This window comes from Drosophila bipectinata, chromosome 2R (assembly GCF_030179905.1).
Source record: "Drosophila bipectinata strain 14024-0381.07 chromosome 2R, DbipHiC1v2, whole genome shotgun sequence".
NCBI classification, from domain to species: domain Eukaryota; kingdom Metazoa; phylum Arthropoda; class Insecta; order Diptera; family Drosophilidae; genus Drosophila; species Drosophila bipectinata.
Window position 1 is genome coordinate 24,175,896 of NC_091737.1, and position 13,877 is coordinate 24,189,772.

General features: G+C 44.1%; 4 protein-coding genes across 14 annotated transcripts in view; 3 read left to right on the top strand and 1 right to left on the bottom strand.

The window, feature by feature from the left end:
- The first annotated feature begins 63 nt into the window (after window positions 1-63).
- On the top strand, window positions 64-1,478 carry LOC108118874 (uncharacterized). Of its 2 annotated transcripts, none has more exons than XM_017231804.3 (3): window positions 64-202; window positions 262-654; window positions 716-1,478. In XM_017231804.3, exons 1-3 carry the CDS (start codon window positions 157-159, stop codon window positions 1,321-1,323), a joined length of 1,047 nt encoding a protein of 348 aa, XP_017087293.2. In that variant the 5' UTR covers window positions 64-156; the 3' UTR covers window positions 1,324-1,478. The 2 variants fall into 2 exon arrangements, with proteins under 2 accessions (XP_017087293.2, XP_070134087.1); XM_070277986.1 differs by having other exon boundaries at window positions 72-202; window positions 257-654.
- Window positions 1,479-1,761: 283 nt separating this feature from the next.
- On the top strand, window positions 1,762-4,346 carry Or46a (Odorant receptor 46a). Its single transcript, XM_017231508.2, has 5 exons — window positions 1,762-2,586; window positions 2,645-2,733; window positions 2,785-2,959; window positions 3,122-4,228; window positions 4,293-4,346. The coding sequence occupies exons 1-5, from the start codon at window positions 1,762-1,764 to the stop codon at window positions 4,344-4,346; spliced, it is 2,250 nt and encodes a 749-aa protein (XP_017086997.2).
- Window positions 4,347-4,614: 268 nt separating this feature from the next.
- Window positions 4,615-8,095, top strand: LOC108118855 (zinc finger protein 11). 2 transcript variants are annotated; one of them, XM_017231769.3, is made up of 10 exons: window positions 4,615-5,367; window positions 5,426-5,569; window positions 5,627-5,888; window positions 5,950-6,102; window positions 6,169-6,312; window positions 6,367-6,502; window positions 6,560-7,015; window positions 7,069-7,255; window positions 7,323-7,555; window positions 7,612-8,095. In XM_017231769.3, the coding sequence occupies exons 1-10, from the start codon at window positions 4,638-4,640 to the stop codon at window positions 8,086-8,088; spliced, it is 2,922 nt and encodes a 973-aa protein (XP_017087258.2). In that variant the 5' UTR covers window positions 4,615-4,637; the 3' UTR covers window positions 8,089-8,095. The 2 variants fall into 2 exon arrangements, with proteins under 2 accessions (XP_017087258.2, XP_070134309.1); XM_070278208.1 differs by lacking the exons at window positions 7,069-7,255; window positions 7,323-7,555; window positions 7,612-8,095 and having other exon boundaries at window positions 6,562-6,881.
- A 9-nt stretch (window positions 8,096-8,104) lies between these two features.
- Window positions 8,105-13,877, bottom strand: part of KCNQ (KCNQ potassium channel) — a 40,492-nt gene continuing 34,719 nt past the window's right edge. For 4 of the 9 annotated variants that reach the window (XM_043211047.2, XM_070278209.1, XM_043211043.2 and 1 more), the window contains 11 exons: window positions 12,750-12,946; window positions 11,516-11,608; window positions 10,079-10,149; window positions 9,939-10,023; window positions 9,839-9,881; window positions 9,677-9,773; window positions 9,260-9,613; window positions 9,098-9,201; window positions 8,923-9,038; window positions 8,413-8,627; window positions 8,105-8,352 (listed from right to left, as the gene is read on the bottom strand). In XM_043211047.2, the coding sequence (XP_043066982.2) occupies window positions 8,266-8,352; window positions 8,413-8,627; window positions 8,923-9,038; window positions 9,098-9,201; window positions 9,260-9,613; window positions 9,677-9,773; window positions 9,839-9,881; window positions 9,939-10,023; window positions 10,079-10,149; window positions 11,516-11,608; window positions 12,750-12,946 (1,462 nt within the window). In that variant the 3' untranslated portion in view covers window positions 8,105-8,265. Of the gene's footprint in view, window positions 8,353-8,412; window positions 8,628-8,922; window positions 9,039-9,097; window positions 9,202-9,259; window positions 9,614-9,676; window positions 9,774-9,838; window positions 9,882-9,938; window positions 10,024-10,078; window positions 10,207-10,701; window positions 11,200-11,515; window positions 11,609-12,749; window positions 12,947-13,877 lie in introns of all 9 variants that reach the window. The other 5 variants (XM_043211044.2, XM_043211046.2, XM_017231768.3 and 2 more) reach the window with 3 other exon arrangements.

Below are 13,877 nucleotides of genomic sequence, written 5' to 3' on the forward strand. Positions count from 1 at the left end.
TGTCAAAAAAAAACCAAATTGTAGTTTTTATTTAAAATTCAATCGATTAATCGATTTAAATAAGGGGCTTTCCCGAAAATGTAGTGTAACTCATTCGGTTCGTGTCTACGTTTGGAGCATTTTCAAAATCTAAAACAGTCCAGATTCCCTAATCAAATGGGTGGCTTCCACATCATTCTCATTATCCTGAGCCTCCCCTTCGGTGAGTTATGTGGACATGGTTTTCGGTTTCCTCTCTAAAGCCTTGCTACTCAAGAGCAGCTTGGGAAGTGCTGGCCGATTGTAGGATAACCCAGCACATGGTGGAGCAAACCAATCGCATTTTCACCTTTCGGGATGCCAGGGGAGACCTCCAACTGCAGCGACGGGAAACAGTGCCCTCTGGGGTCACCCTTCTGATGTACGCCAACCCATCCGATGTGCTGGAGACTCAGTGCCTGGACAGTGGCGGGTTCTCCGTTGCCCTGCCTATGCGGTGTGGCAATCCCATGATGCCAACGGTGACCAGGACAAGGGATAACGAATGTCCTGGCACCGTGTTTTCCGTGGGCTACACGATTGAGGGCAGGAGTCTGGAGCTCTATCGCACCTGCTTTGATGCCGAGCACGGAAGGTCCTTGTACTCCCAGAGCGACGTCTACTACAAGACCTTTTGTGAGGAAATTATTATTTATTTATAAGTTTCTATTTTAATTTATAATTTCTGAACAACCAGTTCCGAGACGGCCATTCGTGGACTTTGTAGCCGATGAGATGTTCAGTCCCCGAGAAGCAGCTGCCTACCTAAAGTCCAACATTTACTTCTCCTTCAGAGCCATCTACGGCGACGGCCAGTCATACCTGCCGAATCCTCGGGCCTTGATCATCAACCGAGGACACCTGGTGGCCTCTGCCGATTTCCTGTTTGTGGACCAAATGGGGAGCACCTTCCGCTACTTGAACGTGGTGCCGCAATTCAAGTCCATCAACGACGGCAACTGGGAGAAGATAGAGCGCTGGGTGCGCAGCCAGATCCCACCGTCCAGCTTCTTTCGGGTGAAGTCCGGCGGCATCGGGGTTTTGACACTACCGGACGCCAATGGATCCTTTCAGCAGGCATTCCTAGCCGGTTCCAAGATACCTGTTCCGGAGTGGACCTACAAAGTGGTCCGAGATGCCAGCGGTAATGGCCTGTACGTGTTCCTCACGTACAACAACTCCTTCTACACAGATAGGCCGCCGGTCCTGGACATCTGCCATCCTGTTGGTTGCCCCATTAGTTTGCCCAACAACCCCTCTGAGGGATACACCTTCTGCTGCAATCCCAAGAGTTTCCCATTCTAAATCAGCGATGTTGCATATTTCATAGCTTCCCATTTTCGGAAGGACTGCGCCAAATTATCCTGCGTAATAATCGCTTCATAAAAAATTCAGTATTTTTATTTAACAGACGCATGTTGGTGGAAAATTGCAGAGCAGCTAGTACACAGCGGATAAATTCGACATAATATATATTTAAATAAAAGTTTTTAAAAAAGATTAATATATATATTTACCTTCCTTCTACCATACCTACCATACCTTCCTTCTATATAATACCTTCTTTATTTAAACCCCAAGTGTTTCTTTTGTATTATGACCCCTTCGATTTTTGAGTCCTAACTCCACCAGGACAATTAGCCATTAATTAAGCTAGCTAGTAGCTACTAATGACATTTTAATCGCTATTAAGCCACTATATAACCAGTTGATTCCAAGTCATTTTTTAAAAATTATAAACCAATGGCGGAAAACGCGGAAATCTTCTACAAGCGCCAGAGGGCCTTCCTGAACATCTTCTCATTGTGGCCACCAGAATCAGGTTATCGCAGGTCCCTGCACCAGATCAACTTCATCCATGTGATTGGCTTCTGGGTGCTGCTTTTCGATCTGTTGGTGATCTTGCACATCTTGGGCAATCTAAACCGAATGTCCGAGGTAGTGAAGGCCTTCTTTGTGCTGGCCACCAGTCTGGGGGTCACCATTAAACTCATAAGCATCAAATGGTACAATGTGGAGTTGGACAAGCTCTTTGGGAGTCTGGACGACGAGGAGTTTCGGCCTCAAGGACCCAAGGAGCGGGCCATCTTTGCCGCTGCCTGTGAAACAAGTCGTTGGCAAAGGGATGGATATATGTTCTTGTCCTTGGCGGCTCTGGGAATGATTCTGATCCCGCAGCTCATCTTTGAATGGTCGCACTTGCCCCTGCCAGCATATAGCCCCTTTGATGAAGATCCTCGCAAACCCGGCTACTGGATTCTCTACACCTACCTGTTCCTAGGAGAGACAATATCATGTCTGACCAACATAGGATTCGACCCCCTCTGCTCATCGCTGTTTATATTCATCAAGTGCCAGCTGGACTTTGTGGCAGTGAGGTTCAGTAAATTGGACCACGAATCCGAGGATGACAGTACCGTTGGTGAGGAGCTGAGGAAGTGCATCCGCCAGCACATGGCCATCGTGGATCTAACAGCGCAGGTGGAGAAGCTTCTGACCAAAACGATATCGCTACAGGTCTTTTGTTCGGTACTAGTGCTCACGGCCAACTTTTATGCTATAGCTCTGGTGGGTCCTCTCTACGGATAATGAATCTTTAAAGGATATTTATATCTTTTACTTCTAGCTCTCTAATGAGAAGCTAGTCCTGTTCAAGTTTATCGTTTATCAGGCTGCCATGTTGGCGCAGATCTTTATTATGTGCTACTATGCCGGGTAGGGATAACTAATAAGATATCTTAATGGATATTAACTCAATCTTAAAAGAGAGGTCACCCAGCGCAGCTCAGAGCTCCCACATGAACTCTACAAAACCCAGTGGGTGAACTGGTCTCGTCCCAACCGCAGGATTCTGCTCCTCTTCATGCAACGCCTTCAGTCAAATCTCAGGATAAGGACCATAAACCCCAGTCTCAGCTTCGACTTAATGCTCTTCAGCTCGGTAGGTTAATATTTTAAAATATACCCCCTGCTTCCTTGCACTGTAGCTATAATTTCCATAATGAGCCCAATTTCCAGCTATTATCCTGGCTATAGCCCTGTCTATAAAAGGATTGGTTTGGGGGTTAAGTCAAGTTGAGTCAGAATCGGCAACATGTATCAGCATCAGTTGGTCACAGAGGACTTTTACAAGTACCAGGTGTGGTACTTTCAGATCCTGGGCGCTTGGAGGCTACCTATTTGGGCCACAAATGGACAGAAAAGACTCCACGCCTTTCGCTTTGGATTCATCCTGGTGATGCTCTGGGTTATGCTATTGCTCTTTGCTGTGGAGCTGGTCAACAATATATCCCGGATGCGGCACATCCTGAAGGTGTTCTTCATGTTCGCCACGGAGATGTCCTGCATGACTAAGCTGATGCATCTGAAGTCTAGGAGCCGGAAACTGGCGTACATGGTCGAAATGATGAGATCCAAGACATTCTCCGCTCGGGAAAGCGAAGAAATAGAGATAATGGAGTCGGCCAGGAGGGTGGTGATCAAAATGAGAAATTTCTACGGGATCTCGTCCCTGGGCACGGCCTCGCTTATCCTGCTAGTGCCCTTTTTTGCTGGATTGGAGGAGCTACCTCTGACCATGTACGAGGTGTGCAACATCCAGGGCAGCTTGTGCTACTGGCTCCTGTTTGTGTTCCACTGTGCTTGCCTGCTGCCCACCTGTGTCCTGAACATTACCTACGATTCGGAGGCTTTTTCTCTCCTCACCTTTTTGAGAGTACAGCTCCAGATGTTGGTCCTGCGTCTCGAAAAACTGGGTTCGAAAATTGATCCCAGAGATAACCAACGGATTGCCTGGGAGCTGCGGGAGTGTGCCAGATACTACAATAGCATCGTGCAGCTCAAGGATTTGGTAGAGGAGTTCATCAAGGTTCCGGGATCAGTACAGCTTATGTGCTCAGTGCTCGTCCTGGTATCGAACCTCTACGACATGTCCACTATATCGATTGCCAATGGAGAAGGAATTTATATGGCCAAGACTTGCATCTATCAGCTGGTGATGCTTTGGCAAATTTTCATCATCTGCTACGCCTCCAACGAGGTGACCATTTACAGTTATAGGCTCTGTCACGCCATCTACAGTTCCCAGTGGACGGCCTGGAGCAGGATCAACCGACGGATGATCCTTCTGATGATGATGCGCTTTGACTCACCTCTGCTCTTACGAACCCTTAATCCCACTTTTGTTTTCAGCTTGGAGGCATTCGGTTCTGTACGATGAATCTTAGTCATTAATAGGTTGTTTTACGTCTTAATTATATTTATTTTCTTTCCAGATTGTAAATGTCTCGTACAGCTACTTCGCCCTCCTGAAGAGAGTCAACAGTTGAATTTTGAATGGAAAAACTAAAAGGACCTCCTCTCTGTAGATCTATTGAGAGTTTTGAAATACCTTTTCTAGAAAACATTTTGCACTACTCTTTTAAATAACTACTGCTTTAAAATAAATACATAATTGTTAACGGGAAAACTTTTAAAGATCTTGAACTTTGTTGTTTGCCCGCCAAGGTTTTAAATGCTGCCATAGTATATGGGGATGCCACTATGGGGATGCCACTCAGACTTTTATAGTTATCGTTATCGGAGGGTCTATCGGTTTCTGCTAGCGGACAAAGATTAAGATGTCGGAAAACCAAAATAAACAAAGCTGCCTGCATTGTAGAGTATTCAATCCGAAATTCCGCTACCAGGAGATATTTGATGAGTTTGGTACCGAACTGGGCCTGCAATCCTTGCTGGCCAAGCACTTTGACTTGAATGTGACGCAGGACTGTAATAAGCAGCAGTTGCTGTGTGAGGTTTGCGTCAACAGTCTAATCCGTCTCTTTGACATCGATGAACTGCAGCGGGAACAGGATGCCTTGAAGAATAAGACCAAGACCAAGGAGTCTGCTCCTGAGCAGCAAGTATCTGTGGCCATCCAAGAATCCAGTGCTCCGCCATCCCCAACGGTGGATCCTGCTAAAAAAGAGGTGGCGCCTCCAAAGACTAAGACCGTAAAAACTGTACTTGTTGCTCCTAAAAGAGAACTCATTGTTCGCATCGACAAGGAACCATCAACTCCACCTCAGATTCCTCCGGCTTCTTCGCAGGATTTTGATAAAGTTAAGGAGCAGGAAAGATGCCCTCTCCCCGTCAAAGTAGAATCCAAAAGAGTTCCAAAGGAATCGGATCAGGAGCAGATCAGCCGCCTTATTCGGAACATCCTCAACGACGACGAGGTGATCGTTGAAGAGGTTTCACATTCGATTCCAGTGGAAGTTGAAAAAAATGAGGGAATAGTTCTGCTGGACAGCGAGTCTATCCCCGACACGGATCTAGACCAGGAAGAATTCATTTACGACCATGAAGGTGGGTTGGCTAATGGGTAACCAAGATCTTATCCTTAAGTCCTTTGTGTTTTTTTCAGATATTCTAGACCCGGTGCTGCCAGACTTAAAGTTGAAGACTGAGACTCAACCGAAGGGTCAGGAGGAGGATAGTCAGAGTGAAGGAGACGATGGTAGTGAATCCAGCAACGTCATACTCTTCAACTTTGTTGAGATCAAAGATCGTAAGTTGGATATTTGTTTACCCATTGGTTGGAACTTATTTTCTTCCCGCATTGCAGATGACGACGTTGGGAACATTTTCGAATACCTGTCCACGGTGGTGAAGACCAGCTTTGAAAAACTCTCTTTCGAGTGGTGCACAGATTGCAAACACTGCTCCCAAAAGTTCCAAAATTTCGAGTCTCTCTTTAGTCACATGTTGAAAGCGCACAAATCTCGAGGTAATGCCTTCAGGTGTCCTTTAAAGGACTGCAGCAAGGAGCTAAAAGGAAGCCAGTTTCTGGCCATGCACTTGGTGCTCATGCATGCCCAAGTGGCAGAGTACGTTTAAAGATCAGTTTAAAAAATGCCTCTTATATTATAGTTATTTATTTTGGTGTAGAATTCCAATCTATGGCAGCTGTCCGGAGTGCAGAATGACGTTTTCAAACATTCTGCAGTACAACAAACACTCTTGTGCCCATGTTATCAAAAAGAAGCGAGGAGTGCGGCTTTACTGCGAAATGTGTGCTCAGGAATTTCCATCCTGGAAGCGGTAATACCTAAGCTTAGGTCCATAGGTCTTCATTTCACTTTAAAGCGTGATATATTCTCTTTATAGTTTCAACTTTCACAACCAATTTCATTTGGAGAAACACAGGCCGCGCAATTGTTTCATCTGCGATTATGCCAGCAAGAATATTGACGAACTTTTCCAGCACTTGAACTACTTCCATGAGCCAGAGGGAACACTATTCTGTGATATGTAAGTGGTTGGAAATGAAAGAGGACTTAGACTCAAATATTTTGTAATTCTTAGCTGTGATCGCACCTTCCGAGATCCTGAGGTTTTTACGGAGCACAACAAATCCCATGCCAATATTGGTGGCAGCAGCTTTACCTGCAGTGAGTGCATGGCCTCGTTCGAGTCGCGTGGTCGATTGTATGGGCACATGGTACGATATTCTATAACATAAAATTCTTCCAAAAATATTAAATGCTAATATCTTTAGAGAGCCATGCATGGCAGCGCTATAAGCTGCGAACTGTGCTCCCGCGAGTTCGCCACCGAGGCTACCTACAACATTCACATGAAGAAGCACTTGATCATCGAGAGGGACGTCAATGTGTGCACCAAATGTGGCCAGCTGAGCGACAACCTGGAGAACATGCAGGCCCATGTACACAATAAGGAGTCCCCCTGTTTTCAAGCAAAGGTTTCCACAGAACTCCTTCGCGATGCCTATACCTGCGAACATTGCTCGCTGTACTTTAAAGAAAAAGATGACCTGCAACGCCATCGGAAAACGGGCGTCCACAAGAACGGATTGTATTGGTGCCAACCGTGTGGCAAGGAGTTTTCACATATGAAGCTATACCGCCACCACATTCGAAACTTTCAGCAGATAAGAGGAGATGCCACACACCGCAAACTGGAGATTTGTGTTTTATACATGTGTGACCAGGAGGTTTGGGTTATAATCTAAGATTTTGAATATGAAGACTAATAATATTCTTTTAGGACTGTTCTGAGGCTTATGCGAATTGGAACTCCTTGTATACGCACAAGCGACGAACCCACGAGTCCTCCAGCAAGCAAGCTAAGAATACTTCAAAACCTGAACAAGAATGGGTATGCCAGTTCTGTTTGAAGCAGTGCCGCTCTAAGATGTCGTTGTCAGTTCATGTAGCAAGGAGCCACAATAATGGTATGAGACGAATCTGTCAAATTATCATACTCCTTACAATTAAACTTTGATTTGCAATCCCCTCTAGACAATGTTGTCTGTGCTTTGTGTAATGCTTCTTATAAGAACCAGGAAGCTTTGGACAAGCACCATGCCTACTGGCACGAGCCCATTGAATGCCCCCAGTGCTTCAAAATCGTCAAAAACCGTCGAAACTATGATACCCATGTAAACGTGGTCCATTCCAATACGAAGCGCTATGCCTGCAGTGTTTGTCAGAAGGGTTTCTACCACAAAAGCGAAATGGAGTCGCATCAGAGAGTAAGTACCACAACCCAACACTTTAGGGCTCTTATTTATGACCACTTATTTCCCAGCTCCATGGGCAGTCCTACAATTGTGACCAGTGCAGCTTTACCACCAGGAACAAGAAGTCCCTGTCCGTTCACGTTCTCGGTCAGCACTACAAGCGATTTGCTTTCGAATGCATGATGTGCCACAAGCGATTTGGAAGGCAACAGGGTCTGAACACCCACATGCAGCGAGCTCACGGATCGACGTTCACGTGCCGGGAGTACTTTGAAGGCGGCTGCGGGCGCAGCTTTCTCAACAGTTCCCAGTTGAATGTACATGTGCGAAAGGTTCACAACGGCACTATATTCCTGACCGAGGAAGAGGAGGAGGAATTCATCAACGACGGGCCATCGACGTCTAAGAAACGATGCTTTCGGATCGACGATGATACCCATATCGAGTTTGTAGAGGATGCCGACACCACCCAAGATGGAATGGAAGTTGTGGATGAAATAGAAGAGGATGAGTTCGAAGACGAAGGCTTAGATGCCAAGAATTAAGGTAGTTTCATTTACATTTAATTTAAAATTGTTTTGCTAAAGCAGATTTATTGGTTTGATTTTCATTTGTTTGCTATCCATGAACACAAATGATGTCCGAAAATGACATTAACATGTATTCAGTAGTACATAATATAATTCTAGTGATAACATAAGCTAACATTTCAATTGCATTAACTAGCCAGAGTCTGGCGGAAGCAAATTTGATTTATTAAGCGTTGTAGTTTGGTCATTTAACTGCTGAAGATTGTGTGCGGAGCTTACCTAAAATTAGATACAAGTGTCATTACAAGGTTGTGAAATACATAAATGGGATTGGCTTACTGGGCTAATTGGTGTTATAACAATGGCAGTACGCGTGGCGCACTGCAGCAGGGCCGTGTCCTCAGTGGATTCATCGCAGTCACCGTCGGCGTCCGCATCCACGTCCACATCGACCCCAATATCACTGTCGATCTCCCAGGAGGGGAAGTGTTCCATTTCGCCTTCACAGTTGAGGTCCTCCTCCTCGAAATCCTCGTACTCATCGATTAGTATAACTGAACGAGAGAATATATAGCTTATAGTTTATAGTTTAAACTAAATATTTTGCTAATCAAAAAGTCAACAAAAATTTGTTTATTTTTCTTATTTTATGACCATCTTTAAATCCGCAAATAAAAAAATACTGTTTTAAAAATATAAACTCATAAAATAAACATATTTGGTTTCTTTTTATTCATTCTTTGGTGGCCAATTATTTAAAAACTATTCCATTGTCTAAATTAAATCATAATACTCTAGATTCCATTTAAAATAAAACAATCTATCTAAATTTTTAGGGAATTAAATTACTTGAACTATCTGGCGGCGTTGGCTTTGCACTGCTGTCCAGGGATTCAGCACCCTCATCGGGTATGTTGATGCGTTGCTCCTGCTTGCTATATGGCTCCGATGTGGATCTTTGTAGGCTTTAGCACAATTATTTAAAATTAGAAGCAGATATTTATTTGTAAGTTACTGGACTTACCTTAACGTAACACGTTTTTTGGTTCTATTCTCTAATTCAGTCAAAAAAACATCATTGTGCTGCTGCTTCTCAGACCCCAGCTGATATGAGTTAAGCACGGAAGACTGTAAAGATACAAAGATACTTGATATCCTTCAGATACTTGCAACTGTTGCACATTACCTTTGTATTGGTCGCTGTATGCTGCATGTGCGGCGGCAATGGGGTTTGTGTGGCTATCGCATCCGTGGTCGTGGTCGCCGTCTGTGTGGCCGTCAGGGACTTCAGCTCGGAGCCATCGGTGAGAGAGGCACTCACCACCGGGGTGGTGGTCACCTGCTCCGGATGGACACTGAGTGCCGCAGTGCGTTTCCACACATCGATCATGGCCAGGTTGTGGGCGTGGTGCAGGGGCTTGTGGTTAGGACTAATGGAATGTATTTTGGGCTTGGCTGGCAAGGGAAGAGCCAGGAATCTATCACGATCCTCCATATACGCCTTGATCAGCACGTCCAGCTTCTCTTCTATATCAGCGACCTGGAAAGTAGGTTGTGGTTAAGTCTTTATTTAAGATGTCCATACTTTAAGGGGTTATCTCACCTGCCGTTCGACTTTAACCCCTCTGGAGGCTAAGCTTATTTTAGAAGCATAGACATCCTTGGCCTTGGAGCCTTGTTTGCCTAGGATTTGATCCAATCTGTTTGGGGATTGGGGGATATGTTAAGAGCTCTTTGGGGTTATTTGATTTTGAAGAGAACTCACCGCAAATGTAGCATCTTTACGCGACCCAACAAGTCCACATGACCTTAAAGTTTTGGTATTTAAATAAAAAATATTTTAAAATTAATAAAATATCACTCACCTGCTGCATATTGCTCCATGACATCCTTGACATCGTAGGGCTTCAGGGCTTCCTTGAACTTCCGACGAGCCACAAAGTACTTGAGCTAATTATAAAGAGATTTAAAAGCTGAATCCTTAAGGGGATATCCTAGGACTCACCTTGCGTATGAATCGGATGGCGGTCTTGTGCCGGTTGGTTAGCTGGGTGCAGCGCGGCTCCTCATCCTCATCTGCGGGCAATTTGTGAATCAGAGAGATTGACTTGTGCGTTAGGTTTTGGTTGCTAGCTTCGCTTGTTGGTTATTTATTTTTTTTGGTTTTGATTTTGGTTTTTGGATTAGGTTATTCAAGTCAACGTCAACGCAAATATACAACAACACATACAAAAATACCGTTACACACACATATGGAACAATCAGTAAATACACATATAATATTATCATTATTATTATGAATTAATTTTTAAAGATCATCAACGATAGATAGAGAGAGAGCTTAGTTAGTTAGTTTAGTTAGTAAAATGCGCGGCCGAAGGATCCTCCAGCCCAGATACAAGAAGCAAGCGTTGTGGTGTGAGGTGGTGTCGCAGTGTGATGGGATTAGTGGGAGTACTACTATTCTTTTGGGTGGTGGCTCAAATGTTTCCAATATTCTTGCTACAAAATCAACTCAAACTGCAGGATTTGTGGGGAAGAGGACATTCTACGGGGGATAGCATGCAACCCTAGCACAGGCGGAATACTCGGAGCTTTCTTTCAAACATTCGACGGGGGCACACGCACTTGCCACATTTGAGCTTGCACCACCACCACCGCCTCCAGAGGTGGCACTGTGCGAGAATCCGGTCTCCAGGAAATGCGAGGCTGCCGCAAAAAAGCGACCCGTGCGTCCGCTGCCAGGACTCCGGTTAGGACTCGAACTGGGACTCCGCCGGCTGATGCCGGGCAAGGGCAATGTGTTGCTGCGCCGGCAGGCATCTTCTCCTGGCTTATCCTCCTCCTGGTGGCCCCCAGCCTCCACGTCCCGGTCGTTGGCAGGAGCCACTCGCGAGCCACGCAGCGACAACGTCGAGCCGAAGAAGTTTCCGTGCAGAAAACCGTAGAGCACCACCGGAATGGTAAGGTTTCTGGAGCTAGGCTCGCTCTTGACCGGCACCTGGCCTGCATCCCGATCGGAAACCACATGGACCTGGATGGCTGGTTCCGGATCGGGAAACTGGGCCAAGGAGCCGGCACTGGAGCTGAGCTTGCAGTTGGCCAGCGACTCTGGCGGCTGGCTGGCTAATTGGGTTAGAGAGCTGGATTAGGATTAGGACCCATCCGGAGCGGTTAGTCGAGGGTGTCCAGTGGGACCGGCGGGGCAGGTGGGAGGGGGCGTTGTGTGTTAGGCAACCAACCAACCAACAAACAACATCAATTCAAATTTAAATCAATCTTATCTCTGGGATGCATTGGATTCACAACATTGACACAACCACAACACTCAAATACTATATAGTGTGATATAATATTCAATTTTTGTTTTTTTTTTTTATGTTTTGATAAATTTTGGATATTCGTATTGTAGGACCTGGGGGAGAGGACCTTGTAGACTTACCGTCTGAATTTTTAATATTTTTTAAGCAAGTGGTTTCAGCAACCGAATCCTCGCTGAAACTTGGATTCATGGATTTGCCGTTTTGTACTACCTCTGCAAAATTTTAAATCAAACGTTAAACTCTACGAATTTTTGGTATTCTCGAAACAACAACGAAAATTTGCATAACGGAGCAGCGATTTTGTAAATTGTAACTGGAATCGGATTGTGTGCCAATTGGATCTGCGATTCGAGAGACACGGTACGGTACACTCTATATATGGGTCGTACAATATTGGAACATTCAATACGTTTTTGCGAAATAAACTTAAAAAATAAATATCCAGCGCCACAAAAGAGAAATCAAAACAGTTTGTTAATCGCATCCAAGTTTAAAAATACTATTCTTAGTTATTGCATTGTTTGTTGGTAAATTTAATTTTTGATTTAATTTTGATATTTGGTTAAAGGAATGATATATTATTTGGGGTTTTAAGGCTTAATATTTTTCAATCTTTTCAATTCTAATGATAAGTATATGATTATTTAGTCAATTCGTCATCTTTATCTCTAATAAATAGCCCCAAAAATGGTGGGCCATTAGTCTGTTGTTAATAAAATTAATTATTGAGGCAGATATTGGAAAATCTTAGTAATGAACTTGCCAAGGCTCTATTAAGCCGCAATATTTCAATTAATATCGCATCAAAGCTGCCCGGAATTGTTTATGGTTTATTGCTAAACGACTATTTTATTGACAATTAATTCAAGTGGAATTTATTGCAGAACGTTGCATGCATATCAAAATAAGCGAAATTAAGCAAATGTCCCTTGAATCCAAGGCGGATAAAAATATATGTTTCAATCGTTTTTCGAAACTTGTATGTTTTGGCATCTCTGGTGGGGGAGTATCTTTGTCTTGTTGGGGAATTCGGGGAGCTGCGTAAATATGCAAAAAGAAAACCTTTTTTTTCTTGTTTGGTTATTGTTTGCTCAGCAACAATAAAGTTTGAAAGAACAACATGCTTGGGTCGAACAGTGCGTTTCGTGACCGTAAGGCATATGTTCTAAAATAAAAAATATGTTGATTTGTACGTTTTAGTCTCGAAACGCACTTTTATAAAAAAAAATACCCATTAAAGCTTGATGTGTGTGTGCATGTGTGGGCTTTGTGCAAACAGAAATTCGCCATGGAATGGAAATGGGAAACATAAACGGAAATCGGAAGGATCTCCTAGTTAGTCCTTCAACTTACCCAGATTCTCCACGGACGCATTGATGTCCCGAATGGTGCGGGTGTAGCGGGTGGAGGCCCGTGACGAGCCCGGGGGCTTGGACATTCCGGTGCCGTCGCCACCGCCCGGAGTCTGGATCGTTTGGCTCTTGTGCCGCCGGATGGTGGGCAGCCGGGCCACGAAGGACGTGTTGTGCTTAAAGCTGGACGAGGCCCGTCTACACGATGGGTCAAACACAAAAAAGAAGTCAAACGGTTAGCCATCAAATATTTGCACAAATCAAACGTTTTTCATTTAATGTAAATAGAAAAGTTATCTGGCAAATAGTCAACAGGATACGACTGTGTGTGTTTTCTAGTTAAAAAGATTGTGTGTGTGTGGTGTGTAGCAGTGGGTGTAGGTGTACTTGTGTAGTTGCGCATACATACAAGAATATGTGAGATTAAGAACATTTAATATTGAGATTATGGTGCCAAGGCCACAACACTAAAGATTAGTTTTAAACATATACAAGTTTTCAATGAAGTGCAACAAAATTCCGGACTCTAGCGACTTTAGATAGAGATGGTTTACTCAAGAGGGCTTTGTCGCGGGGGACGGCCGTCCAGGTAGGTGACGAACCTTCGGCCTTAGCATAGATATACTATCTAATATCTAAGGTTTCTACCTACAGCTATCTTTATTCTTCATCATAGTTGTTTAACTTTCCCTGATTCACTTAACATAACTTTAAAGAACCTTATTAATGGGGTTTTGAAAAAGTGGCGACCGTGACAGCAAAATAACCGTGCCCTTATGTACAAGATAATAGAGGTCGCAGCAAACTTAACAATTAGAATTGGTATAGAAACCCTAGGAATTTTAAACATTTTATTCTAAAATTAAACCTACTTCTACATTAATCTAGCTCTCAATGAATCCCTCAAGGAAACACAAATTCCTCTTAATAAAACCCAGAAAAATATCTATCAAACAGTTGAGAATAAACTTATAAATGTTGCAAGTGGTGCTTTGATCTTTGAGAAGCTGGATATCGAAAAAACAGGCGACGAGGTGCTGGGGGGCAAAACATATCGTAAATGTTCAAAACGGTAGCGGGTTGTGTGGTTGGATAAGTGTCTTCATTGGGCTTAAGGGGTTAAAAGAGC